The following is a 21,731-nucleotide window of genomic DNA, read 5'->3' on the forward strand; positions in this document are numbered from 1 at the left end:
TGTCATGTATCGGTATCTTATATGCTGCAAGTATTTCCGAGCGAATGGCTGCATATTTGAAGACTTATCTAAAATCTTTTCTACGTAATTCCAAATTATTCATCTAAGTTCATACATTTTACATCGTTTCTTATATCTTTCGTATATTCGGCAATAAATACACAAGATTATAATTCTCTCGGGCGGGTCTCATGAGTGGGGCTTATGGGCGTGGGCTTCTGTGCGGGTCTCCTTTCAGTATCGAAAAATCAGGCTCGATTTTGGTACTCTGGTTTTGGTCAAATGTAGCTACATTCTATGTCCATCTTTTCTTTTCAATTTCATCGTTCTCACGCTTACATGTGTTACTTTTCGGATATTCTTTCTTTCTTTTCTTCCGAGTTCTATCGTTTTCACATGCGCGCATGTTCCGGCTTCCTTTTTTCATGTTTCTCTTCTTCTTCTTCTCTTCTTCGCGGATTTCGATGTATCGACAGGGTTCCGATATATCGTCGAATGGTTCGTTTCAATCGCGAATTGTTAACTGCGAATACGGGTAGGATAGAAAGAACACTCGCGCGTGTGTCGGCGGGCACAGGCGTGATGTTCTCGGGCGCGATTAAAAGTCCTACGGTAATGGACTTCGTTTGATTGCTAAAACGAATAAATGACCGGTCGTGTGTCGGTTTATGTGCTGCCGAGTGGTATGGATTGCTATCCGTAAGCGTGGACTGACCCTCCTCCAGTTAGCCGCCTGAATTCTCGGTTGGTGCGTGAAACGTTGCGAACGCGAATTTAGAGTAGAGTCATCGTTATTCTAACACTCACGGGAGTGTTCGGGCGCGATTAAAAGTCCTACCGGGGACTTCGTTTTATAGAACGCCGATTATTTGATCACGCCGGTCACGCGAATTTTAGAGTAGAGTCCCCGTTAGCCCGTGGGTCCCCAGATGCAGCAACCTCCACGCGGTGGGACCTGGGTCGATAGTACTTGCGATATGTCGAAATCTATGTTTAAATCATATCTAAAATTTATAATTAAATTAAATATATAATTATATAACGCAAGTACTACCGGGCGAATGGCTGCATATTTCTGAATTTTTCTAAAATCTATTCATAAGAATATATATATATATATATATATATATATAATTATTGGCTAATTATTTTTGATAAAATATTCAACAAATTCTTGTCTTTTTTCACAAATTTATATACTAATTATGTGTATCAATTATATCTACTTATACTTTATTCATTTTTCCTGAAACAATCTACACGTTTACTGCAAGACGGATATTAGTATCAAAGAAGATGTACATATGAGACACTGGAAAGTGTAAGTTCATAGTCTACTTACTTAGTTCACTTACATGGAAACGATTGGTATAAGCAAGCGTAACATTGATACGATAATAGCATGATGGGAACAGCGCTCCCTACTTGTGTTTGTAGTTCATATTTTCGCTATCCTGTCGCTGAAGTCACACACGCTTTGAGCGTAAGGTTATGAACGGAAAAAGCCTTAATGCTTTCTTCCATTTTTCGTTTATATGTATATTAATGTATTTATGTACGTATTATACTGTACATATTTTTTTGTTTAAAATAAAATAATATAATCAATTTATTTCAATTATTCAATTTATTGTCACGAATTAGTTATGGCTAAGTAATTTAAGTAATTTAAATAGATATGAAGAACAATAACGATTTTTTAATCGAATCAATAAAATTTATTATATTTTATTACATTATTGGTTAAAACCATATTTAATTTTGAGAATATCTATAAATATGTGCATTATGCTTAACACATGAAATCCTATTGGTCTATCATATTCGAGAGCTCGATTATATCGAAGTAACGATATATATCGAATGAAATCGATTAGTACTATATCGCAAAGATAAGTACTGGTCTTTCCTTTGTGATCATAGTCACTAAGAGGAACTAACGTGAGTATAGCGTTCTCATTCTTAAGTTTATTATTATGAATATATCAAATAATAAATACAAAAAACTCTCTCTTTATTATTCGATTAATATTTACGATTTCTTTCCGTTCAAATTTGATCGATAAAAGAATTGTAGAAGTAACAAAAGGCAAATATTGAAAACACCATGTGTCACGTTGTATTTAATTAGTTATGTTTTTATATATTTATGTAAATTCAGTATGTGAATTTTATTATAGAATGGCGGACTCTGCTCCAGCCGCGCGTGGGGGTTTTCGTGGAGGTTTTGGTACTCGAGGTGCTGGCGGAGATCGTGGTGGTCCTCGAGGAAGGGGTCGTGGGGGAAGAGCAAGAGGACGTGGTCGTGGTCGTGGCAAAGAAGATAGTAAAGAATGGATACCTGTTACTAAGTTGGGCCGTTTAGTTAGAGATGGAAAGATACAGTCTTTAGAACATATTTATCTCTTTTCTTTACCTATCAAAGAATATGAAATTATTGATAAATTTCTTGGACCTGATCTTAAAGACGAAGTCTTAAAAATTATGCCGGTCCAAAAACAAACTAGAGCGGGTCAACGTACTCGTTTTAAGGTAAAAATGCTACTGATTACTGAACTTATGTTTCTAGTTAGTTGTAATCTGTTTAAGTAGTCAATTACACGTTAGCTTAAAATATTTTTTAGGCCTTTGTAGCAATTGGAGATACCAACGGTCATATTGGTTTAGGTGTGAAGTGTTCTAAAGAAGTAGCTACTGCTATTCGTGGTGCTATTATTCTTGCTAAACTTTCTGTAGTACCTGTACGCAGAGGTTATTGGGGAAATAAAATTGGTAAACCACATACAGTACCTTGCAAAGTAACTGGTAAATGTGGATCAGTACAAGTGCGTTTAATTCCTGCACCTAGAGGTACAGGAATTGTATCAGCACCTGTTCCTAAAAAACTGTTACAAATGGCTGGTATCGAAGATTGTTATACCTCAGCCAGAGGATCTACTTGCACTCTGGGTAATTTTGCAAAAGCAACATATGCTGCTATAGCTAAGACTTATGCTTATTTAACACCAGATCTATGGAACGAACAACCTTTACTTAAAGCACCATATCAAGAATATGCTGATTATTTGTCCAAGACTCATAAAACTGTAGCAGGTCAGCGAGCTGCTGAAGTTGTGTAAAGAATAAACTTGAACTCTATGAGAATCACCTAATTACTGATTTTATTTTCATATCATTTATCCCATCTTTTAAATATAGTATAATATATAATAATGTACTGTAACATACTACTAGTGTTTAAAAAAAAATATAAACAATTACAATTGTTTCAAAACGAAATGAATATTAAAATGTTGTTACAAACTAGGAATTAGAGTAAACATTTATAACTACATTTATAATTAAAAGCATAAAAGCTAAGACATGATATTACATATTTTCTATAGATAAATTTTAGGGATTTCTGTATTCTTTACATGCTTCATTGAAAGTTTCCAAAGTGTGATCACAAACTTTCTTCAAATCTTGAAGTCCACGTTTTAATACGTCCGTAGCTCGACCTTTTTTAGTTTGTATTCTGAAGTGCATCTTAGTTTCTGCTGGATGAGGTACAGTATATCCACAGAATTCTACATCAGGACTATGATAAAAAATAAACATCAATAAATGTTATATTTAATAATTATATATCATTAATGTTACTTTGATATTTAAAGAACATAGCTACTCAAAATACATACTATTGAGATATTATAAATTGAAGTGCATTTCCCAATGTATGGCCTTCTTCTGAAAATATGAAAGTTCTAGACTTTTCTCCATACATTTGATCACCAACCAGCTGCAATAGACAAACACGCCTTTTAATAGAAAATACTTTAATATGTTAAAAATAATATGTAAATTAATGAGTATTTTTACATCTCATACCTCTGCAAGACGTCCCATTTTTTTATACTTATTAATTCAATAATATCTTACAGAATCCGCTTTTATTTATTACGAATACTAAAACTCATATATATATATAATATATCAGATTATCAATGACACGTTATATTCAACGTTCCACTTCACATTGTAAAGTTCCAGTCATAAACAATAAAGCAAAATTATATATTGAAATTCATTAAAGGCTTCTTTATAAACAGCGAACTTTGTAAACTATATAAAACTGAAGTTTTCTCCACCTATAGATTGCTGAGAAACTAAATTCGATGAAGCATCTAAACTAAGTTTTTATTGGTTGGCGAAAACAGTACTTTAATGTAGTGACGATTATCTTTAAATCGTTTTTAGTGTAGAAGTAGTAGAAATCGAGCAAATTGCACATATATTCGATTGACTCCATCTAACATTATATAAATGAGAAAATCTAGTGTTTAGAAATTTAATCTAGTTCCTTAAAATAAAACTAATCATGGAAACAGGGTCTGACATTTTTGACAACTAATAGTGGTAGACATAGTTGGGTCTGATCAAAAACAGTAGGTGATTGACAATAAATCATTGGTTTTACAAATTCTGAATAAATATGTCATACAAAGTCGGTCAACGTGTCGAAATATCTGGTAAAGATTGTCAAGGTATAATTGCTTATATTGGTTATCCTACATTTGCATCTGGAAAATGGATTGGTGTAATGCTTGATGAGCCAAAAGGGAAAAATAATGGCACTGTCAAAGGGCAGCAATATTTCAAGGTTTCTATTACTTATTTTTTTACTTATATATTATTTTAATTTATAAAAGATCATTCTCTTTGTATTAGATTTATATAAAAGTAGTAGTGATAAGAATAATTAGTATTATAACCATTTTTAGTCCCTACAATAATAATAATAATAATAATAATAATAATAATATTATTATTAATATTATTGTTACTTTTACTATTATTATTATATCTTACTATTTTATATTGATGTTAGTGTCCAGATAATCATGGAATGTTTGTACGACAAGGACAAATCATACTGTTGGATGAATCTGGTAATAGAACAGATCTTGCTAGTCCATCTTCAGCAGGTAGTAGTGCTACAACACCTGATGAAGGCAGTGCAGTCCGAGCTAGAAGCCGTCTTAATAGGTTTGCTCTTTTATACTTTTATTATCTATCTATACGACTTAAATATTACACACATATATATATATACCTACATATATATACATACACATATATATGCACTTTATTTCATGTTTTATATTTTTATATATCAATCAAATGACTTTTGTCTACAATATTTTATTCTATTTATGAATATAAAATAATCACCCAAAACTTCAGTAATCACACATACTTATTATTTAGGTACCCTATAATATATATTATCTTAAATTAATTTTTGATATAATAAAAATGTGTTTATAAAAGTTTTAAAAATATGTGTATTTGCACATGTTAGCATATGTATGATACAATTCCTTAAGTAGTGATAGAAACCATTATTTGTTTATAAAATGTCTCTTAAATATATATAAATTTAAATAATAATATGTGTAGATATTAAAATTATTCATGGTATCACATAACAGCACACTTTTTATTCTTGAATCTTGTTACATTCCTTAATCAGTAAATGTTTAAGTTACTTCTATATAATAAGGATAAAGCTTTATTTTTTCTATGCTAGCATGAGTATGCGTCGAAGGAATGAACCTACAGCGTAAGTTTACATCTGCAAAATAAATATCATTATTATATATTCTAATTTTTAACTAAAATGTCAAATCTATATCTATAAGATATTTTAGACATTTTGTGTTATACAATGGTCATGTATATTTTATTAGTATAGATATAAAATTTGTTAAGTATATATATATATAGAATCTTATACTATTAAATTATATAATGCTAAAATATTTAATTTTATTGGAAGTATATTACTATCTGTAAGAAAGTTTATACCGACTATAGTAATAATAATTATCTTTTTGGACATATTAATATAACATTGAAATGTATATGCTGCTCACAAAAGAGTACGGAGAAAAACATCTCCAGCACAGATTAACCGACAACAGAGTGACAGACTTTCGGGGTAAGGAACTGTGTAAAATGAAGTGTTTCATTTATTGTTTTTAGCATTTCCATTATTTAATATAATTTAATATATTTTATCAATGTAAAATATAAAGCACACATGGTCTTATAAAATAAATTATGAAATATTTAGTAAATAAATAGATTATTAGAAGCATTGAAATTTTGAGTAATAAGTTAAAAAGACAATGTGTGCATTATTATTAGTGCATGGAATTCATTATCTTTATTCTTATGTAAATTTAAATATTATTGATTGAAAATTCTCTATTTATTTCTATAAATATTATGTGCATATGATAATTTTATTATATTTTATTATTTGCATTTATGTTCATTGTTAAACACATTATTAATTTAAATAATCATTAGAGTTTTGATGATATATTGTTAAAATATATAGAGATTGCAGATAAATGAATTAATATATTTATAGAGTAATACAACAAAAGCTTCTATACTTTTTTATTTATATCAATATTTGTTTAATATATTTTTAGCTATATTCTTTATTGATCTAAATTATAATTAGTTTTATTGATTGTTGAATTAGGTTTTCATATTTAGGGTTATAAGTAAATAATGAATATATTGATCTTTTTGTATATACTGCAAATATTATTGTTTGTTATAGTTCTCGATTATCTTTGGTTGGCAGTAAAACACAGTTCAATACCTCATGCACTGAAAATGTGCCGGGATCTCTACATGAACGTAAAGATGGTGGAGAAACACTAATACCAGCTCCTACAACAACTAAACGAGCATCATTCATTGAGGTATTAATTAATTATTATAAAAACAAAAATTATCAGTGGTATAAAGTATATATAGCTTATAATGTTTAAACTAAAATATGCTTTATATATAAAAAATGATTCATTTAATATATTTAATTAGGCAGAGGTGGGAAATCTTTCCAATACATATTTTTTTAATTATAATATATTTAGTTGCAAGTTTTTTCAAACTTAATTCAAAATCTTCAAATGTTATAAGTACAGTGACAGATATGTAGCAGTGAGAGTAAAGAGAAAATATTATTTTAATTAATAATTATTTAATTAGGGGCATTTAAATGTAACGTAAAATTATTATTATTAAACGTATTATTAAATATTTAAAAATAATACATTTTATTAGAAATATCTCAAATTTGACCAATTTGAAAGTAACATATATCAACTAATATTTTCTACAACTTAGGTTCTGACTTATAAAAAAATCACATAAAGAGGGAGAGAAAGAGAGAGAGAGGGGGGGGGAGAGAGAGAGAGAAAGAAGGAAGAAAAGAGAGAGAGAGAGAAAGAGAGAGAGATGATATTTAAATATATTATATTTATTATTTTTTTTGCATAAAATTTTGCAACTACATTATCTTTCTGTACTCACAAGTCACTGTTACGTAACTTATTATCACACAGTACATCCAAATTCATTTATAGCACAAACTATTACACTATTTTGATATTCTTGAATTGTTTCATAGACACTGCATTGATATGATATTAAAAAATTTCAATATATTATATAATACAAATATTTATATATATTTAATACTTTCAACTATATTAAAAGTAGCTCATTCTAAATACCATATCTACTTTGTATACAGATTTATCAACAATCATAAATTTATCTGCCGATTTTTAATTAATAATTTACTGGATAGTAGGTTCCCCGCCACTGCGACAAGAAATGAAAGTTTTAATAAATAAAACGGAATATCTGGTCAAATAACTTTACATCCCCATAATAAATAAGTTTACAATTGAAATTTTATGTTTCTAAATTAATTATATATTAATCATAACTATAGTCTACATATTTTATCCTATGATTCAACAATAATAAAATAAGTATAGATTTCCATGCATGTGCTTTCATATGGTCAGAGAATTTGAACTTCAAATGGTCTAACATTGAAGCATTTTGACAACTGTATATCACGAGGACAAGTTAAAGGATTCTGCTGGCACAGAATTATTCATGTGGGAATGCACATACGTGTTTCAGAAGTCCCCTAGCACGAGCTCACCTTCCGGCAAAAAGCCAAAGGCCCAAGATGATCACAATAATGTAATTAATACTAATTAATTGTAATGTCTCAGTACTTAACACATCACCTTTCTGCCCCTGTACTTTCTCATACTAGTTGTATGTCAACAATTTTCATAATCATAACACATGACCATAACAATTTTATTATTGCACTTTAATGGATTTTCTTGTATTTACAGATTATAATATTAATTTAATTTAATTCTTTTTCATACTCATCATTTTCCTTTAATTCGCTTAGTTGATTGTGTTTTACGATGGTTCGATGGTTTACAGTAAATATACACAAGGATGGGGTATTTATATAATCAAATAGTTTTTTAAATCTTATCATAACAACTTATGTTTCTAATCTAATCAAAATAATAATATTAATAAAATAATCACAATGATAATAATGATAACATGATGGTAATGATAATGATAATGATAATGATGATGATGATGATGATGATGATGATGATGATGATGATGATGATGAAGATGAAGATGAAGATGATGATAATGATGATGATGACGATGATAGTAATGATGATAATGACAAAAATAGTGGTAATAATGTCAGACATTATTGTTAAAATTCATCGAACATCAAAGAGATACAGAGGTGTAATTTTGCTTGACCAGTTACTTTTTTAAACATAGTCATAGAATTAGATACTTAAAATAATGAAGCATATAATATTTTATAAATTAGTAAAAAAGTTAGATATAATAGCTGATATTATACTTTATGAAAGAATAGCAAGCCTGCAATATGTCATTAAAACCAATTCTACAGACTGTTCCAAAAGTCATTATCCTGTTAGAAGATGCTACTATGAGTTATAAAACAAAATAAATAAACTGATGACTTTAGGTACACCCTGTATTGGAATCAAAATATTTATTAGAATTGATAGAACATTTCTTTAGCCCTGATGTGCCTAAGGACCTATTATATAATGTTTGTATACTTTATAACTTTTATGGGAATAAAAAGCAAGAATGATTAATTTAAAGGGCATTAGGCATAACTGGGTTATGTCTTGTTGGTGTCTATTATCATAACTAATCTCATTAATCGTTTCAAAAAGAAACTAATTCTGCTGATTGCATTTGTAAAAACATATCGTTAAACACAAGAGTTCATATATTTGCATCTTATATCTATAGAATCATTTATTATTGTATTATCATACTGGTTTCATTTTATTTTTTTGTTTTCAAATAACAAAAAATAATAAAAAGTTAATAAGCCTTATGCAAAAAAAAATAATCACGATATGAGCTGCAGATATTGACCATAGAAATATTGATCTTTCATCTAGAGTTTAGTGGGTGTTTTTTTCTATTAACACAACATTCTAAATTATCTCATTACTTATATTTGCACTATTTTTAAGTTACATTGTATAATTGTATATTGTACTGTTCCTCAGGCCTAAATGATCTGAAAATACTTTCTAAAATATTTCATATTTTACATTTTTAATGTGATAATAAAAAAGACACCCAAATATAAACAAAACATTCATTTGAACTTCTTTTTTCTATAATTTAGACAGGCTTTGTTGAAACTCTGAAACCACAATTTGTTCCTGGCCAAGTAATGGCTGGTTCAGCTGCAAGCTCTAATTTAGTAGAAGAAAAATTAACACACTTACAACTTATGCAAGAAAATGAGAACTTAAAGGCTCAGGTATATTATATTTATTTAAAAAATATATATTTTTGTATATATTTTTTTTTCAAAATATCGCATTTAATTTTGTAGGTACGCGATTTGAATGAAAAAGTAGAAACATTAAGAGTGAAGCGGATACAGGATAAAGAAAAAATGAAAGATTTTGAAAAAACCAAACTTCAACTTGAACAACTTCTTGAATTTAAAGTGAAAGTTATGGAAAGCCAAGTACGTAATAAACAAGTCCAAAATTTAATATAAATATATATTTTTAATACAATTTATTTATGCAATTGCATTATATTCTTTGTTTCAAGGCCAGTCTTCAAAGGGACCTTCAGCGTGCAAAACAAGAAGCTAGGGAGGCACAAGCAGCTAGAGAACAATACCAAGATGAAATGGCAGATCTTGCAGAAACGGTCGAAATGGCAACATTAGATAAAGAAATGGCAGAAGAAAAAGCTGAAACACTCCAAATAGAATTGGAACAATTGAAAGAGAAATTAGAAGAACAAACACTTGATTTGGAAATTCTTCGTAATGAAATGTCAGAAAGGGTATTAAAAAATTTGCATTTTCTATAAATGTAATAATGAATAGAAAAATGTAAGAAATATTTATGAATTTTAGGCATCAGGAGGAGGAGGATCAACTACAAGTGTATCAAGTTATGAGGTAAAACAATTAGAACAACAGAATAGTAGATTACGTGAAACATTGGTAAGAATGCGTGATCTCTCAGCACATGAGAAACATGAATTTCAAAAACTTCAAAAAGATTTGGATCAGAAGAAATCAGAAATCTTGGAATTAGGACGTACTAAAGAAAAATTATCTGCGCGTGTCGAAGAAATGGAACATCAGATAGCAGATTTACAAGAGCAAGTACGTATAATTGTCATAATATTCAGAATCGAAGATAAAAATATATATTATTTTCGTTGCTTTATAACAGTATGAATACTAAAACATAATAATTATTAATCAATAATATGTATATATAGGTTGATGCAGCATTAGGTGCTGAAGAAATGGTAGAAGTATTAGGTGAAAAGAAAATGGTTTTAGAACAAAAAGTTACAGAACTTGAAGAAGCTGTTGCAGATCTGGAAGCTTTACAGGTAGAACTAGCAAAATATGTTTTTTAACTGTGTATGTGCGTGTTATTATAAACAATAAGATAAAAATTATTAAAAAAATTTATGTTAATTTTTCTAAGGACATGTCTGATCAACTTGCTGAATCTTCCAAAGAATTAGAATTAGAGTTGAGAGAGGAATTGGATCTTGCTCTTGGATCAGCTCGTGATGCTCATCGACATCGTGATGCGGCTTTAGAAACATTAGCAGATCGCGAACTCACTATAACAAAGTTCCGAGAGCTTACGCATCAATTACAAGAACAATGTTTGCAATTGCAACAACGAGTACAAACAACAGAATCTACTAAATCTATTACGCGAGGTTGATTTATAAGTTTCATATTATTCCATGTTACTTAAACATGAACGTAAGGTATATTATGTTTTAAAACTATTTATCGACCACATTTTAGGTGCAGAACAGCAGCTAGCCGAAATATTAGATTTCCAGAAAACTTTTGCAGAAACTCGAGCGCAAACCAAAGCGGTCGATCTCGAAATACGACGATTAGATGCGGAAGAAGCTCAAAGTCACGTGCGTTACTTACTTTCATTCATGTCTCCTGCATTTTTAGCACGCGGTGGAGATCACGATGCTATCTTAACGCTATTACTTATCCCACGGATGATACGTAAAACAGAGATACTGATTTCACAAGTTAGAGATAAATACAGTACGACTGATAAAATCGACAGGTAAGAATATCTGTTAATACAATATTGAATCACCACTGATTATTACTGAAATCGTTGTTACTATATTTTTGATAGAGTAAGCGTCGTGAAAGGTCATTCTGTGGAACAGTATGCTTTTCGATCGCGTCTTTGTGCGTGTATGTACGCATTACAAACTACCCTCGGATGTTTCGAATCTGCCCTAAATGTTTGCAATCCAGAAGCATTGCTTAAAGTAGGAGCTGCATTTCCAGAAATGGTAGCGCAAGAAAAATCAGTGGACTCGTTAATTGAATTAGCCAAGAGAGATCAGCTAGATGAAAATCTTTCGGTGGATGCCGTTGAAAAATGTTGCGAGTATTTCTCTACAATGTTTTCGATATTGTTTGGAGGAAGTGCATCTATTAATCAAGCTCGCCTAGTCGTTAATGGAACTAGAAGTTTAGGTAGTGCTTGTGATACCATTGCAACTGATGCTGCAGCTATAAAAGTTCTCATTCAAGGAGACACTGGCGATATAGGTTTGTTAAAGAGAAGGAGAGAGAAAGAAAGATTTACAAACATTGTATACGTTGTTTTACTTTGATTCACAATCAAGTTTTCTTCGTATAGGACTTCTCTGTCAATATGCTGAAACAACTTGTGAAGTAATACAGCAGCACTTAAAATCAGCTAGAAGACGTGTTCCTCGAGATCATACCGGAAGTTTAATAAGCGCAAACCTAGGACTAGATGAAGATTATAGCAATCAATTATTTGTATGTTATCAAGCTTCTGTAAAAATTATGAAAACATTACAAATTTTACTGAAAAGTGCATTGCAAGCTATCGTTGCAAACGGGGGTGAGTATTTTATAAAAAATGACAATATAAGTATACTATATAAAAATATAATATAAAGACAATTAACAAATGATCTAATGATTCAATATTTTATTAGACTTAGATACAGGTCTTGTAGCTGATAAATTAAAAGATATAGCTGCTATGGCTAGTGAGAAAGTCTATGATACCGAAGATATAGGGCCAGTAGCAACAATAAAATCTAGTTTAACGATTATGCAACAATTTGCAGCTAATTTAGCACAAAAAATGACAGAATGTGAAAATGATTTAGCAATGACAGGGCCTATTTCACATCAACAAGAAGCAAACGAAACAATAGCACCAATAATCTTAATGGCTCAAATAGCAAGAAAGGAAGCAGAAGAAACCAAAATACTTAGCAGGTAACATATTGTTTAAAAAAAAAAAAGAAAAATACTAAATCATAATAGAAAACAAAATTATGTAATAAAAATAAATTACTTCAATTCCTGAATTATTAGAAAACTCGAGGCACGAGATAGCGATATACGCGAAGCAAGAATAGCATTACGAGAGAAACAGGAAGAACTATCCGAAATGACCTTGAGAAAAGAATTAGCGGAGAAGAAATTTACAACGCAACAACATGAACATGAATTAAACGTTGAAAAATTAACAAGAAAGTTAGAAGAAGCTCAAAATCAACTGAAACGGAAGGTATAGTTGTCTCTAATCATTTTTATTTACTAACATTTTTAGACATTATTAAAGAATGAATATCCTCTTTATACCAGGAAAAAGAATTCGAAGAAACAATGGATCATCTTCAAACGGACATTGATAGCTTGGAAACCGAAAGAGGACAATTAAAAGAAAAATTGAAATCCTTTGGAAAAAAGACGATGATATCAACATCTGGAGCAGATATTTCAGTAGGAAATTCTTCGTTTATAGCTGCAGGCATTCAAACTGCAAACGATAAATTATTGATGCAAGAAGTAACATTACTCAAAGAAGCTCTAAATAATGAGCATCTGCAGAAGAGGAAATTGTTGTCTGATGCATTACGTATAAAATTGGAAAATTTAAAACCATTGACATGTATGAAAAATCCGGAAACTACAGATGCAAATATCAATGAATTAGAAAAGAAAACCAACAATCTTTTAAAAGTAAGTGTAAACGTAGTTCTTTTAAATGTTATTTTGTCTACATCAAACGGAAGGATCAAATTTATTAACGTGAAAATTATTTTTCAGGATATCCATAATGTAATAACGTTCCCTACCGTACCTGACTTGACACGTAACAAAGCGTCTTCAACAAAAACACCAGTACTCGAAAAATCAAAACCTATATATCAATTATTACAACGACAAATATTAATTAAACAATACAAAGAAAAGGCTGATAGATTGGCAGTAAGTTATCAAAGTTTAGCTTTTCTTCACATAATTGACGATTATTAACATTAGCAAAATTTTCGTATATCTACAACATATAACTTTTAGTTATTAATAAAATGGTTTTATCAGGGAGAAATACGTGAGGAAGCGGTCAAACGTAATGTTGGAGGAAGAGCAGAAGCTCATTTTGCTGTATTTCCAAATCGAGAAATGACAACAGCAATGCAAGAAAATCAAATTCTTGCAGCTCAGATAAGTATTCCCTATGGTGGTCCAGAAAAAACACATACTATAGTTGTAGGAAAAAATGAACTTCGACAAGTTCACACTCTTTTATGCTATTAAATTTGTAAATTATTTGTTTTGTTCTTCTAGAAAATTGAATATGTTAATGTGATATGTTGCAGGAGTATTCTTTAAAAATATGTTCTTTTTATATCATTACAAACAATTTTGTGTTATTCTAATGAATACTTTAACTTATTTCATAAGAGTAGGATTTACGCATTGTAATTTTCATTTCATATCATGCGTAAATAAAGCTGTGATCAGATTTGGTAAATCGTCATAATTAAGATTACAAGTTCTCTTAGTACTGACATATTATAAAGTGCTGAGATTTACGATAGGTGATTGTATTATTCATTATAATTTTAAATTCATTGTTATAATTGTATTATTTTGAAATTTCTACATGAAGAATGTTATCCCATATACGGCATGCAAATGTAGCCATAATTTTTCTTTGTATCTTAAATATATAAAATAAATTATACTCAAAGAAGCAAGAAAAAATAAGAAGGGTAATACCTAATTCTAAAAAGTAAAGGGAATTCGATGTTTTCCTTTAAAATTAAAGATAGAATCAAACAATAAGTATAATACAATGTTTCAGTATTTATTTATAGAGGTAAAAGGAGCAGTAATGTTAATGTATTTCCTCATTGTTATGCATTAAAGTATATCTTACTTAATGTTACTGTCACAATTTCATTGCATACACACACGCACAAATATGTATATACACCAGAGACATTAATAAGTGCATATATCATTATTTATTTATTAACTTACACATTCGCACATTCGTTTTCTTGTTTTATAACCATACACACTATTCATTTCATTTATACCTCCCACTAATGATTAATCATACACATTTAGTTCTTTCAGTAATAATTATGCACATTCTCACTTAATGATGATTAATGTTTTTCTTGGTAGAATTTCCCACTTGTAATGGAACAATATAATCTATATATGTAACTAACGTTGTTTTCGCATCGCGAGTCACGATAATATTAGCTATTTTTTAAATTTTCTTCCACCTCAAAGACACGATAACACGGGTATCAATGATGGTATATGATTACAATTTTGTCAAAGGCAATCGTCAGGATATATATGTAAAAATTAAATCATAATGTTTGACATATGATATAAGGTCATATAAACAAAAAAAAAACAATAATAAATAAATATTTTGGAATTTATTATTATCTGTAAATATCGCGACATTTTAGTAAGATCCAGAATCTTATTTCTGAAATAAAGAATAACAGAAGAGTAATAACGACCTTTTTCAAATTATAATAACCCATTTTTTATATTGTAGAATTTCGTATCAGGCGATTTTATGAAAACTGAAAAAAGCCGAAATATGAACTCACCAATGATAACGATCAATTCGAAGATAGACTATTTCATCAATAGTAAAGTATAGTTATACAATGCAAAAGCTCATGTTATAATAATAAACATAAACTACAATTGCATAGCTTCATTCACATAAAACTATGCAAAAAAGTAATCATCTTAATCTCCTTCTTTGCCTAGAAAACGATATTAAATTGATAATATGATTACAAACATAATATCCTTAATTTTATCCACGCAGACTAATAATTAAATCTGCAACAAGTCTACAACAAATAACATTTTTTTACAGTAATACCGTTATATATCACTGTTGTTATCGGTCAAATACACCGATGATTAGAAAGAAAGAGAGCAAACGATAAAAATGTTGAAAAAGTTAATATCCTTTTGTTTTGCCTCTAATTGAAATCGTATAGCATATCTCAAGAAAATATGCAACTATTGTTGTCTTAACATTAATGTATTTTAATACAATTCTATTGACATATTATTTGAGGTAAGAAAAATATTAACATTTCTCGCAAAAGCCCACTCACACTATATTCGTATTACATATTGGAAACAAAAAAAAATATAGGAAGCAATTTCTGTACTTATTTGTCAGTACACAAAGTAATGCTTTTGTGATTTTGCAAAATAAATTTTCGGCCATTTTTGTATTTGTTTTCTATTTATAGAGTAAATACAAAATTTTTATTACGATTTACTCTAGCAATCGTTTAATTGTGGTCTCATAAGAATAAGATATTCTCTCCTTCTTTCCTTGAAAAGTTCGCAATGGATTCTCATATATGTGCACTTTCTAACAAAATCTTCGGGTAATCAATATCTTTATTTTAATGATAATCAATGATAAACCAAATATCAAAATAATGGGACAAGCCACGTTTAGTCAATTTTGCATTGATGCTTAACTCAAAGAGAGAGAAATGGTTCGATCAAAACTCTAAGTACTTAACCCTTTGAAAGCATACTTGTTCGTTTTTTTTCTTTTCTTTTTTCTTTTCTTTTTTTTCTTTTTTTTTTTTACATTTTCTACGCGAAGGCAATCAAATGAAGGCAAAATGAATAAATAAAATCAACTTGATGATACATGCATAATACCAACAAGTCTAAAAGGGTTAAATCACTGTAATGTTTTGTTGTTTTTTCATCCATAATCGTGCAATCTATATATTTCACCACTGTTATAAACTCCGAAGTTCCATCGCGGTCATTCGCTTTCTCTCTTTGGACTTAGAGAGCCGCTTGATTTAACTCTTCGGACAAAAATTTAGATCAAGTTGTGCACCTTGGTTGAGATACCTCTGATCATAATTGGGGTTGATGATAGTAAAATGCCACAGCTTTAACGTGCTCCTATGATAATTCGTTCAATGATTGCATTGTCGTTATATATCATATTTAAAAATGAATTAAAACGTGAACATTGATCAGTACCTGTTTGAGCGTTAGTTTTAGCAGGTGGCTGAACCCCAGCTTGTACTTGCGCTTGAATGCCTTCAAGAACTCGACCGTGTGTACCTCCAGATGTTCCGCCATTGACATTGAGGCTGGAGCTTGCTACTTTCTGCTTCAACATTGTCCAGTCAAATGTATAGTCGTATTGATGATTTAACGTACGGAAAAGTATACGGAAAAGTTGACGTAGATACATATAATCCGGGCTCTCTTCGAAGCGTAATCCTCGCGTATAATTTAGATACATCGCAAATTCGGCAGCAAATCCCTATTAGTTAAAAATCAATTTAAATATACTTTTTAATCGTAAAAAGAATACTACTTCATAAATAAAATAGGAAACATGCCTTGCATAAAACTTCTACAGGCGTGGACATTTTCTTTTCACTGATTTTTTCGTACTTCTGTTTTTTAGTTGCAGCTTTGAGACCTTGCCAAGGCAATGATCCCCGATTAAAGTACATAAGTACATATCCAAGTGATTCCATGTCATCTCGACGACTTTGTTCAATGCCTAAATGAGCATTGATAGATGCATACCTTGCTGTGCCTGTTAAATTTTTATCTTCTCGATAGACTATATGCATTCTTGACTGGCTATCTCTATATTTTTTGGCTAGTCCAAAATCTATGAGAAATAGCTGAAACAAATTTTACAAAAGACTCATATTTTTTATTCAATTTTACCTGGGAAAAGATACTTTAAATAAAAAACAATATATTTTAGTTTTTTTACCTATCTATCAAAATTTATCTATCGAAGTACCCACATGATTTTAGAATATTACCTTGTTACAATGACGGCCGATGCCCATTAAAAAATTATCTGGCTTTATGTCTCTGTGAATAAAGTGTTTACAATGGACAAATTCGATTCTGCCAATCATCTGGTCCGCCAACATTAAAACTGTTTTAATTGTAAACCTTCGTGAGCAAAAAGTAAAAAGATCTTCAAGGGACGGCCCCAAGAGATCCATAACGAGGACATTGTATTCGCGTTCGGTTCCATACCTATTGATCAAAAGAAACTTTTTCTCGTATTTATTTTATCAATCTTATCAATGCATCAAACTATTTAAATTCGAGACATAAAGTTCATTTAAGGACAATACATAAACGTAATTCTCTTACCAACGTATATGCGGTATCCCTATACCACCATGCAATATTTTGTATAATTTGGACTCATATAGCAATTGTGGGTGGCGGGCACGCACGTTTTCCAATTTGACTGCAACTTCCTAGAAAAGAAAAACAAAACGAGAAAAAACAAAAGAAAGAAAACAAAAATACAATTTTCGAAAAATGTGTAAAATATTAAAGATTTAATAAAATAGCGACTATATATGTTACTTTTCGTAATCGTAATATACTCCGTAGTTAAATTTTTTAATTACTTAAAAACATTTTACGATATATTAAAGTGCAACACGTCGTCATAACATTCTTTTTTATACTTGTTTATTAATTGTTTAGACTAAAATTGACGACGAATAACTAATAATTAATAATAACTATTCCGTTTTAAAAATAAAATGATTTATCTTATATTAAAATATCTTGAAAATAAATTTAACGTATTTCCGTGATGTGAAATTTTTCTTTCCTAAATCTGTATCACAGTTTTCTAATTAAAACTAAAATTACTACTGCAGGTTGAAAGTGAAAATAAATACGTCTTGAAGCTAAAAATACTGTAAAATCTTACACTTCCGAATACGTCTGTTTCACATTTCAAACCAACTCTTTTCCTGAGAAAAACAATTGCAACTTAAGAAAGAAGCATCTAATATGTCCGAATCTATATTTACGAACTACTCTTACCCTGAAAGAATATTTTGCTTTCTTTGTCCACCGAAGTTATTTGACTCGACGATTCGTCGAATAGTAGTCTAGGTAGAAATCGCTACTACATTTTACGAATCTTGATAGTTTATATAGAATATAATGATAATATAAGAGAGAAATTAATAAATTCTGAATATATAAAAATGCAAAAACAGTTATACTTGGCGTACTCGGTGTGTGTGTGTGTGCGTGTGTGTGTGTCGTTGAATTATGCATGATTCTTTTTTAATGATTTCACTGTAGCAAATTACAGAAGCGACTTTGAAGTAAAGCAACTATATAAATTAAATTTTTCAGCAGTCTCTTTTCAACTTCATTATCTTTTTGATTTAATTTATATAACAACTTGACACTTCCTTCGAATAGGTTAAATCAATCGAAAAAAAGTAATTCTGTGAACTCATTCTAATTGTTATACGATGACTAGTCTTATAATTTTTTGACTTAACTTTTAAAAAGAAATGAGTATATCTCTATTATTAGATTAATCGTCCTTTATATTGTTTGAAAATATTTATCCATTACGTAAAATTACGTTATATCTATTCGTAATTTTTAATTTATACAAATTTCATTAAAACTTAATATATGTAGATTCCATTAATAATAAATAAAAATGTAATACTCGAAATAAACATTACCAAAAGAAAAGATTAACGAATGTTTTGGATAAGATATAAAAATACAAATCATCCATAGTTTAAGCTAACTACATCCTATCAAAATAGTACCGATATTATGAAACATCGAAATACGCATCATTCGTGATTAATTCCTCTTCTTTGAATTACTTCCTTATCACCCTTTGTTTAAAACATGTATATAAGTAAAATAATTATCGCTTTCGATCATTTTACTTTTTTATTTTAATTTTTTGTTTCTCTTTTATTTTCTTTTACTTTTTCTCATTATTTTATTGATGCTGTAAATATTATACAATGTTGTCATGATTACCTAACCTCTGATCTTAAAATCGTATTTCATTCTACGAAAATCGTCAACATCTCAATATATTTTTTCTACTATATAAAAAAAAACTTCCATTAATAAAACATTGGTAAATTCTGTGATTTATAATCTTTAAGCCTTTAAGAACATTTAAGAGAGATAATAACATTTATGGTTACTATTTAATTAAATCAGTCCACGACAAAAATTTCATATAATGCTTGTCAAATTTTTGTTGTTTGTAGTAAGATATCTTAATACTTAGATTAATAAATATAGCATGTATAAATTAATAAAATATTTTTGTAAAAAAAAAAAAAAAAAAAGTTTATAACTTCATCAAACTTTAATAAAAAGTAGATACTTTTGTCATCTATAAGAATTTTTAGATTATTAAACAATCAATGAAATTATATACAAAGCAAATAAAATACTTCTAAAGATAATGAATTATTTATAACTATATTTTTTCTAAGACTACAAAAAATATATTAATATATTTAATGATAAAAATCATACATCTTCGCTATGAAAAAAAATTCAAGTAAAGATGTATTATCGATAATCTTTCAACAATATATTTGAAATTTTCTTGATAGAATTAAGAATCAATAAAATAATATTTTAAAGTTAAATATATTTTTAAATGATTATAGATCTCAATTTGATTTATCATTACAGCTACTTCAACATTTAATATGATTTATAGAACTTAATTGTTATTTTTGAAACATTATCTCAATGTACTTTATCCTTCTTGGTTTCAGTACATTATATAAATTGCAATTATGTGTCTTGTGTGCTTATAAATTTTAAGATACTGTATAAGATCACTAACATATTACACAATTTCAGAATGACATTTCATTGTCCAAAAAAATAATTCACGAAATATTAAGGTTATGATAAATATTTTACAGATACATGTATACTCTATTCTATTACATCAATCTCATTAATCTATTTACATTAGTCTTATATTTTATCTTTTTTTTTATTTAAATAGAGATACGAGTTGATCGGACATTACTGAACAATCGTAAAAAAGCGATGGTGTCGACATAATTTATCGACGAATTTGATCGTCTACATTATGAAATTTAAGGGAAAGTAAAAAAAAAAAAAAAGAGCAAAAAAAGATAAGAATGATATCGAAAGTAAGAAAAAATAAGAAAATATGAGCGAATGAAATAATAAAAAGGAAAAGAAAAGAAATAAAGTAAAGGAATAATGTATACGATGACAGATCGTCACAAATTAAATGGTCTTTCTTACCTCGCCATTAGCGATGTTGATACCAAGATAAATATCGCCAAAGGAACCCGAACCGATTTTCCTTAACAACCGATACTTGCCAGCCACAATAAAGTCGCTCTTTCCCATTACCAGCGTCACCGCCGACGCCATGTCACCCGTGGCTTCTTTACGCCTCTTTAGTTCGACGACGCTTTCCTGTTCTCCCTGCGCACGGTCCTAGCAAAAGGGAAAAGTAGCAGGCAGTCTCACTCGATCCTAAACTACCGTTGGAATATCTCTTCTCTTAGATCAGAGCTTTTTAGCTTACGCCTGAAGATATCTAGTGACGTCTTGACGATTCCAACGTGCCACGAAGGCGTTTAGGATACGAAATTTCCTTTATTCCGTGGTGAACGTCGGAATATAGTAGGAAAAATCACTGCTGGTACGACGTACCCCACCAGCCCGTCGACATTTTCCCTTTCGCTTAAACCTAGAAGCAGCACGAAGTAACTGTGAACCGATGTTGCGGGGATACGATGCGTCACGAACAAGGAGAGTAAGAAAGAAAGAGAGAGAAACAGTGAATGTGTGAGAGGAAAAGAGGGATAGAGGAGAGTGAGAGGGGGGGAGCCAGGAGAGAAAGCGCTGCTCAAGACAGTTGCTTCTTTCCTGTAACATCGATAATTATATGTAAAACACTTCTTTACGATTCTTCCCAAAATTAAGAGCTGTAATAATAGATAAAAATTCGACAGAGTACCTGAACGTCTTTTTAATGACGTTGTTTAAACTTGATTACGTGAAGTAGTTCGCTTGAATACGCAGTTGCAAACTG

The 21,731-nt window shown here is 29.7% G+C and overlaps 4 protein-coding genes across 8 annotated transcripts; 2 read left to right on the forward strand and 2 right to left on the reverse strand.

The window, feature by feature from the left end:
* The first annotated feature begins 1,808 nt into the window (after positions 1-1,808).
* On the forward strand, positions 1,809-3,152 carry LOC122629640 (40S ribosomal protein S2). The gene is made up of 3 exons (XM_043813302.1): positions 1,809-1,941; positions 2,181-2,532; positions 2,625-3,152. Exons 2-3 carry the CDS (start codon positions 2,182-2,184, stop codon positions 3,117-3,119), a joined length of 846 nt encoding a protein of 281 aa, XP_043669237.1. The 5' UTR covers positions 1,809-1,941; position 2,181; the 3' UTR covers positions 3,120-3,152.
* A 110-nt stretch (positions 3,153-3,262) lies between these two features.
* Positions 3,263-4,016, reverse strand: LOC122629642 (probable DNA-directed RNA polymerases I and III subunit RPAC2). The gene is made up of 3 exons (XM_043813304.1): positions 3,871-4,016; positions 3,681-3,781; positions 3,263-3,580 (listed from the first exon to the last, which is right to left on the reverse strand). Exons 1-3 carry the CDS (start codon positions 3,886-3,888, stop codon positions 3,394-3,396), a joined length of 306 nt encoding a protein of 101 aa, XP_043669239.1. The 5' UTR covers positions 3,889-4,016; the 3' UTR covers positions 3,263-3,393.
* A 238-nt stretch (positions 4,017-4,254) lies between these two features.
* LOC122629637 (dynactin subunit 1) lies at positions 4,255-14,715 on the forward strand. Of its 4 annotated transcripts, XM_043813291.1 has the most exons (20): positions 4,255-4,642; positions 4,871-5,028; positions 5,573-5,605; positions 5,924-5,983; positions 6,620-6,764; positions 8,002-8,064; positions 9,590-9,727; positions 9,803-9,940; positions 10,030-10,269; positions 10,343-10,597; positions 10,717-10,833; positions 10,932-11,175; positions 11,267-11,549; positions 11,625-12,049; positions 12,141-12,371; positions 12,469-12,757; positions 12,857-13,052; positions 13,130-13,507; positions 13,595-13,756; positions 13,871-14,715. In XM_043813291.1, exons 1-20 carry the CDS (start codon positions 4,475-4,477, stop codon positions 14,084-14,086), a joined length of 3,939 nt encoding a protein of 1,312 aa, XP_043669226.1. In that variant the 5' UTR covers positions 4,255-4,474; the 3' UTR covers positions 14,087-14,715. The 4 variants fall into 4 exon arrangements, with proteins under 4 accessions (XP_043669226.1, XP_043669227.1, XP_043669228.1 ...); XM_043813292.1 differs by lacking the exon at positions 8,002-8,064 and having other exon boundaries at positions 4,256-4,642; XM_043813293.1 differs by lacking the exons at positions 5,573-5,605; positions 5,924-5,983 and having other exon boundaries at positions 4,257-4,642.
* On the reverse strand, positions 14,619-21,727 carry LOC122629639 (casein kinase I-like). 2 transcript variants are annotated; one of them, XM_043813299.1, is made up of 8 exons: positions 21,657-21,726; positions 21,222-21,565; positions 20,933-21,130; positions 17,993-18,102; positions 17,650-17,872; positions 17,209-17,502; positions 16,841-17,129; positions 14,619-16,759 (listed from the first exon to the last, which is right to left on the reverse strand). In XM_043813299.1, the coding sequence occupies exons 3-8, from the start codon at positions 21,062-21,064 to the stop codon at positions 16,749-16,751; spliced, it is 1,059 nt and encodes a 352-aa protein (XP_043669234.1). In that variant the 5' UTR covers positions 21,065-21,130; positions 21,222-21,565; positions 21,657-21,726; the 3' UTR covers positions 14,619-16,748. The 2 variants fall into 2 exon arrangements, with proteins under 2 accessions (XP_043669234.1, XP_043669233.1); XM_043813298.1 differs by having other exon boundaries at positions 20,933-21,565; positions 21,657-21,727.
* Positions 21,728-21,731: the final 4 nt, after the last annotated feature.

Source organism: Vespula pensylvanica, chromosome 5 (genome assembly GCF_014466175.1).
Source record: "Vespula pensylvanica isolate Volc-1 chromosome 5, ASM1446617v1, whole genome shotgun sequence".
NCBI lineage: Eukaryota > Metazoa > Arthropoda > Insecta > Hymenoptera > Vespidae > Vespula > Vespula pensylvanica.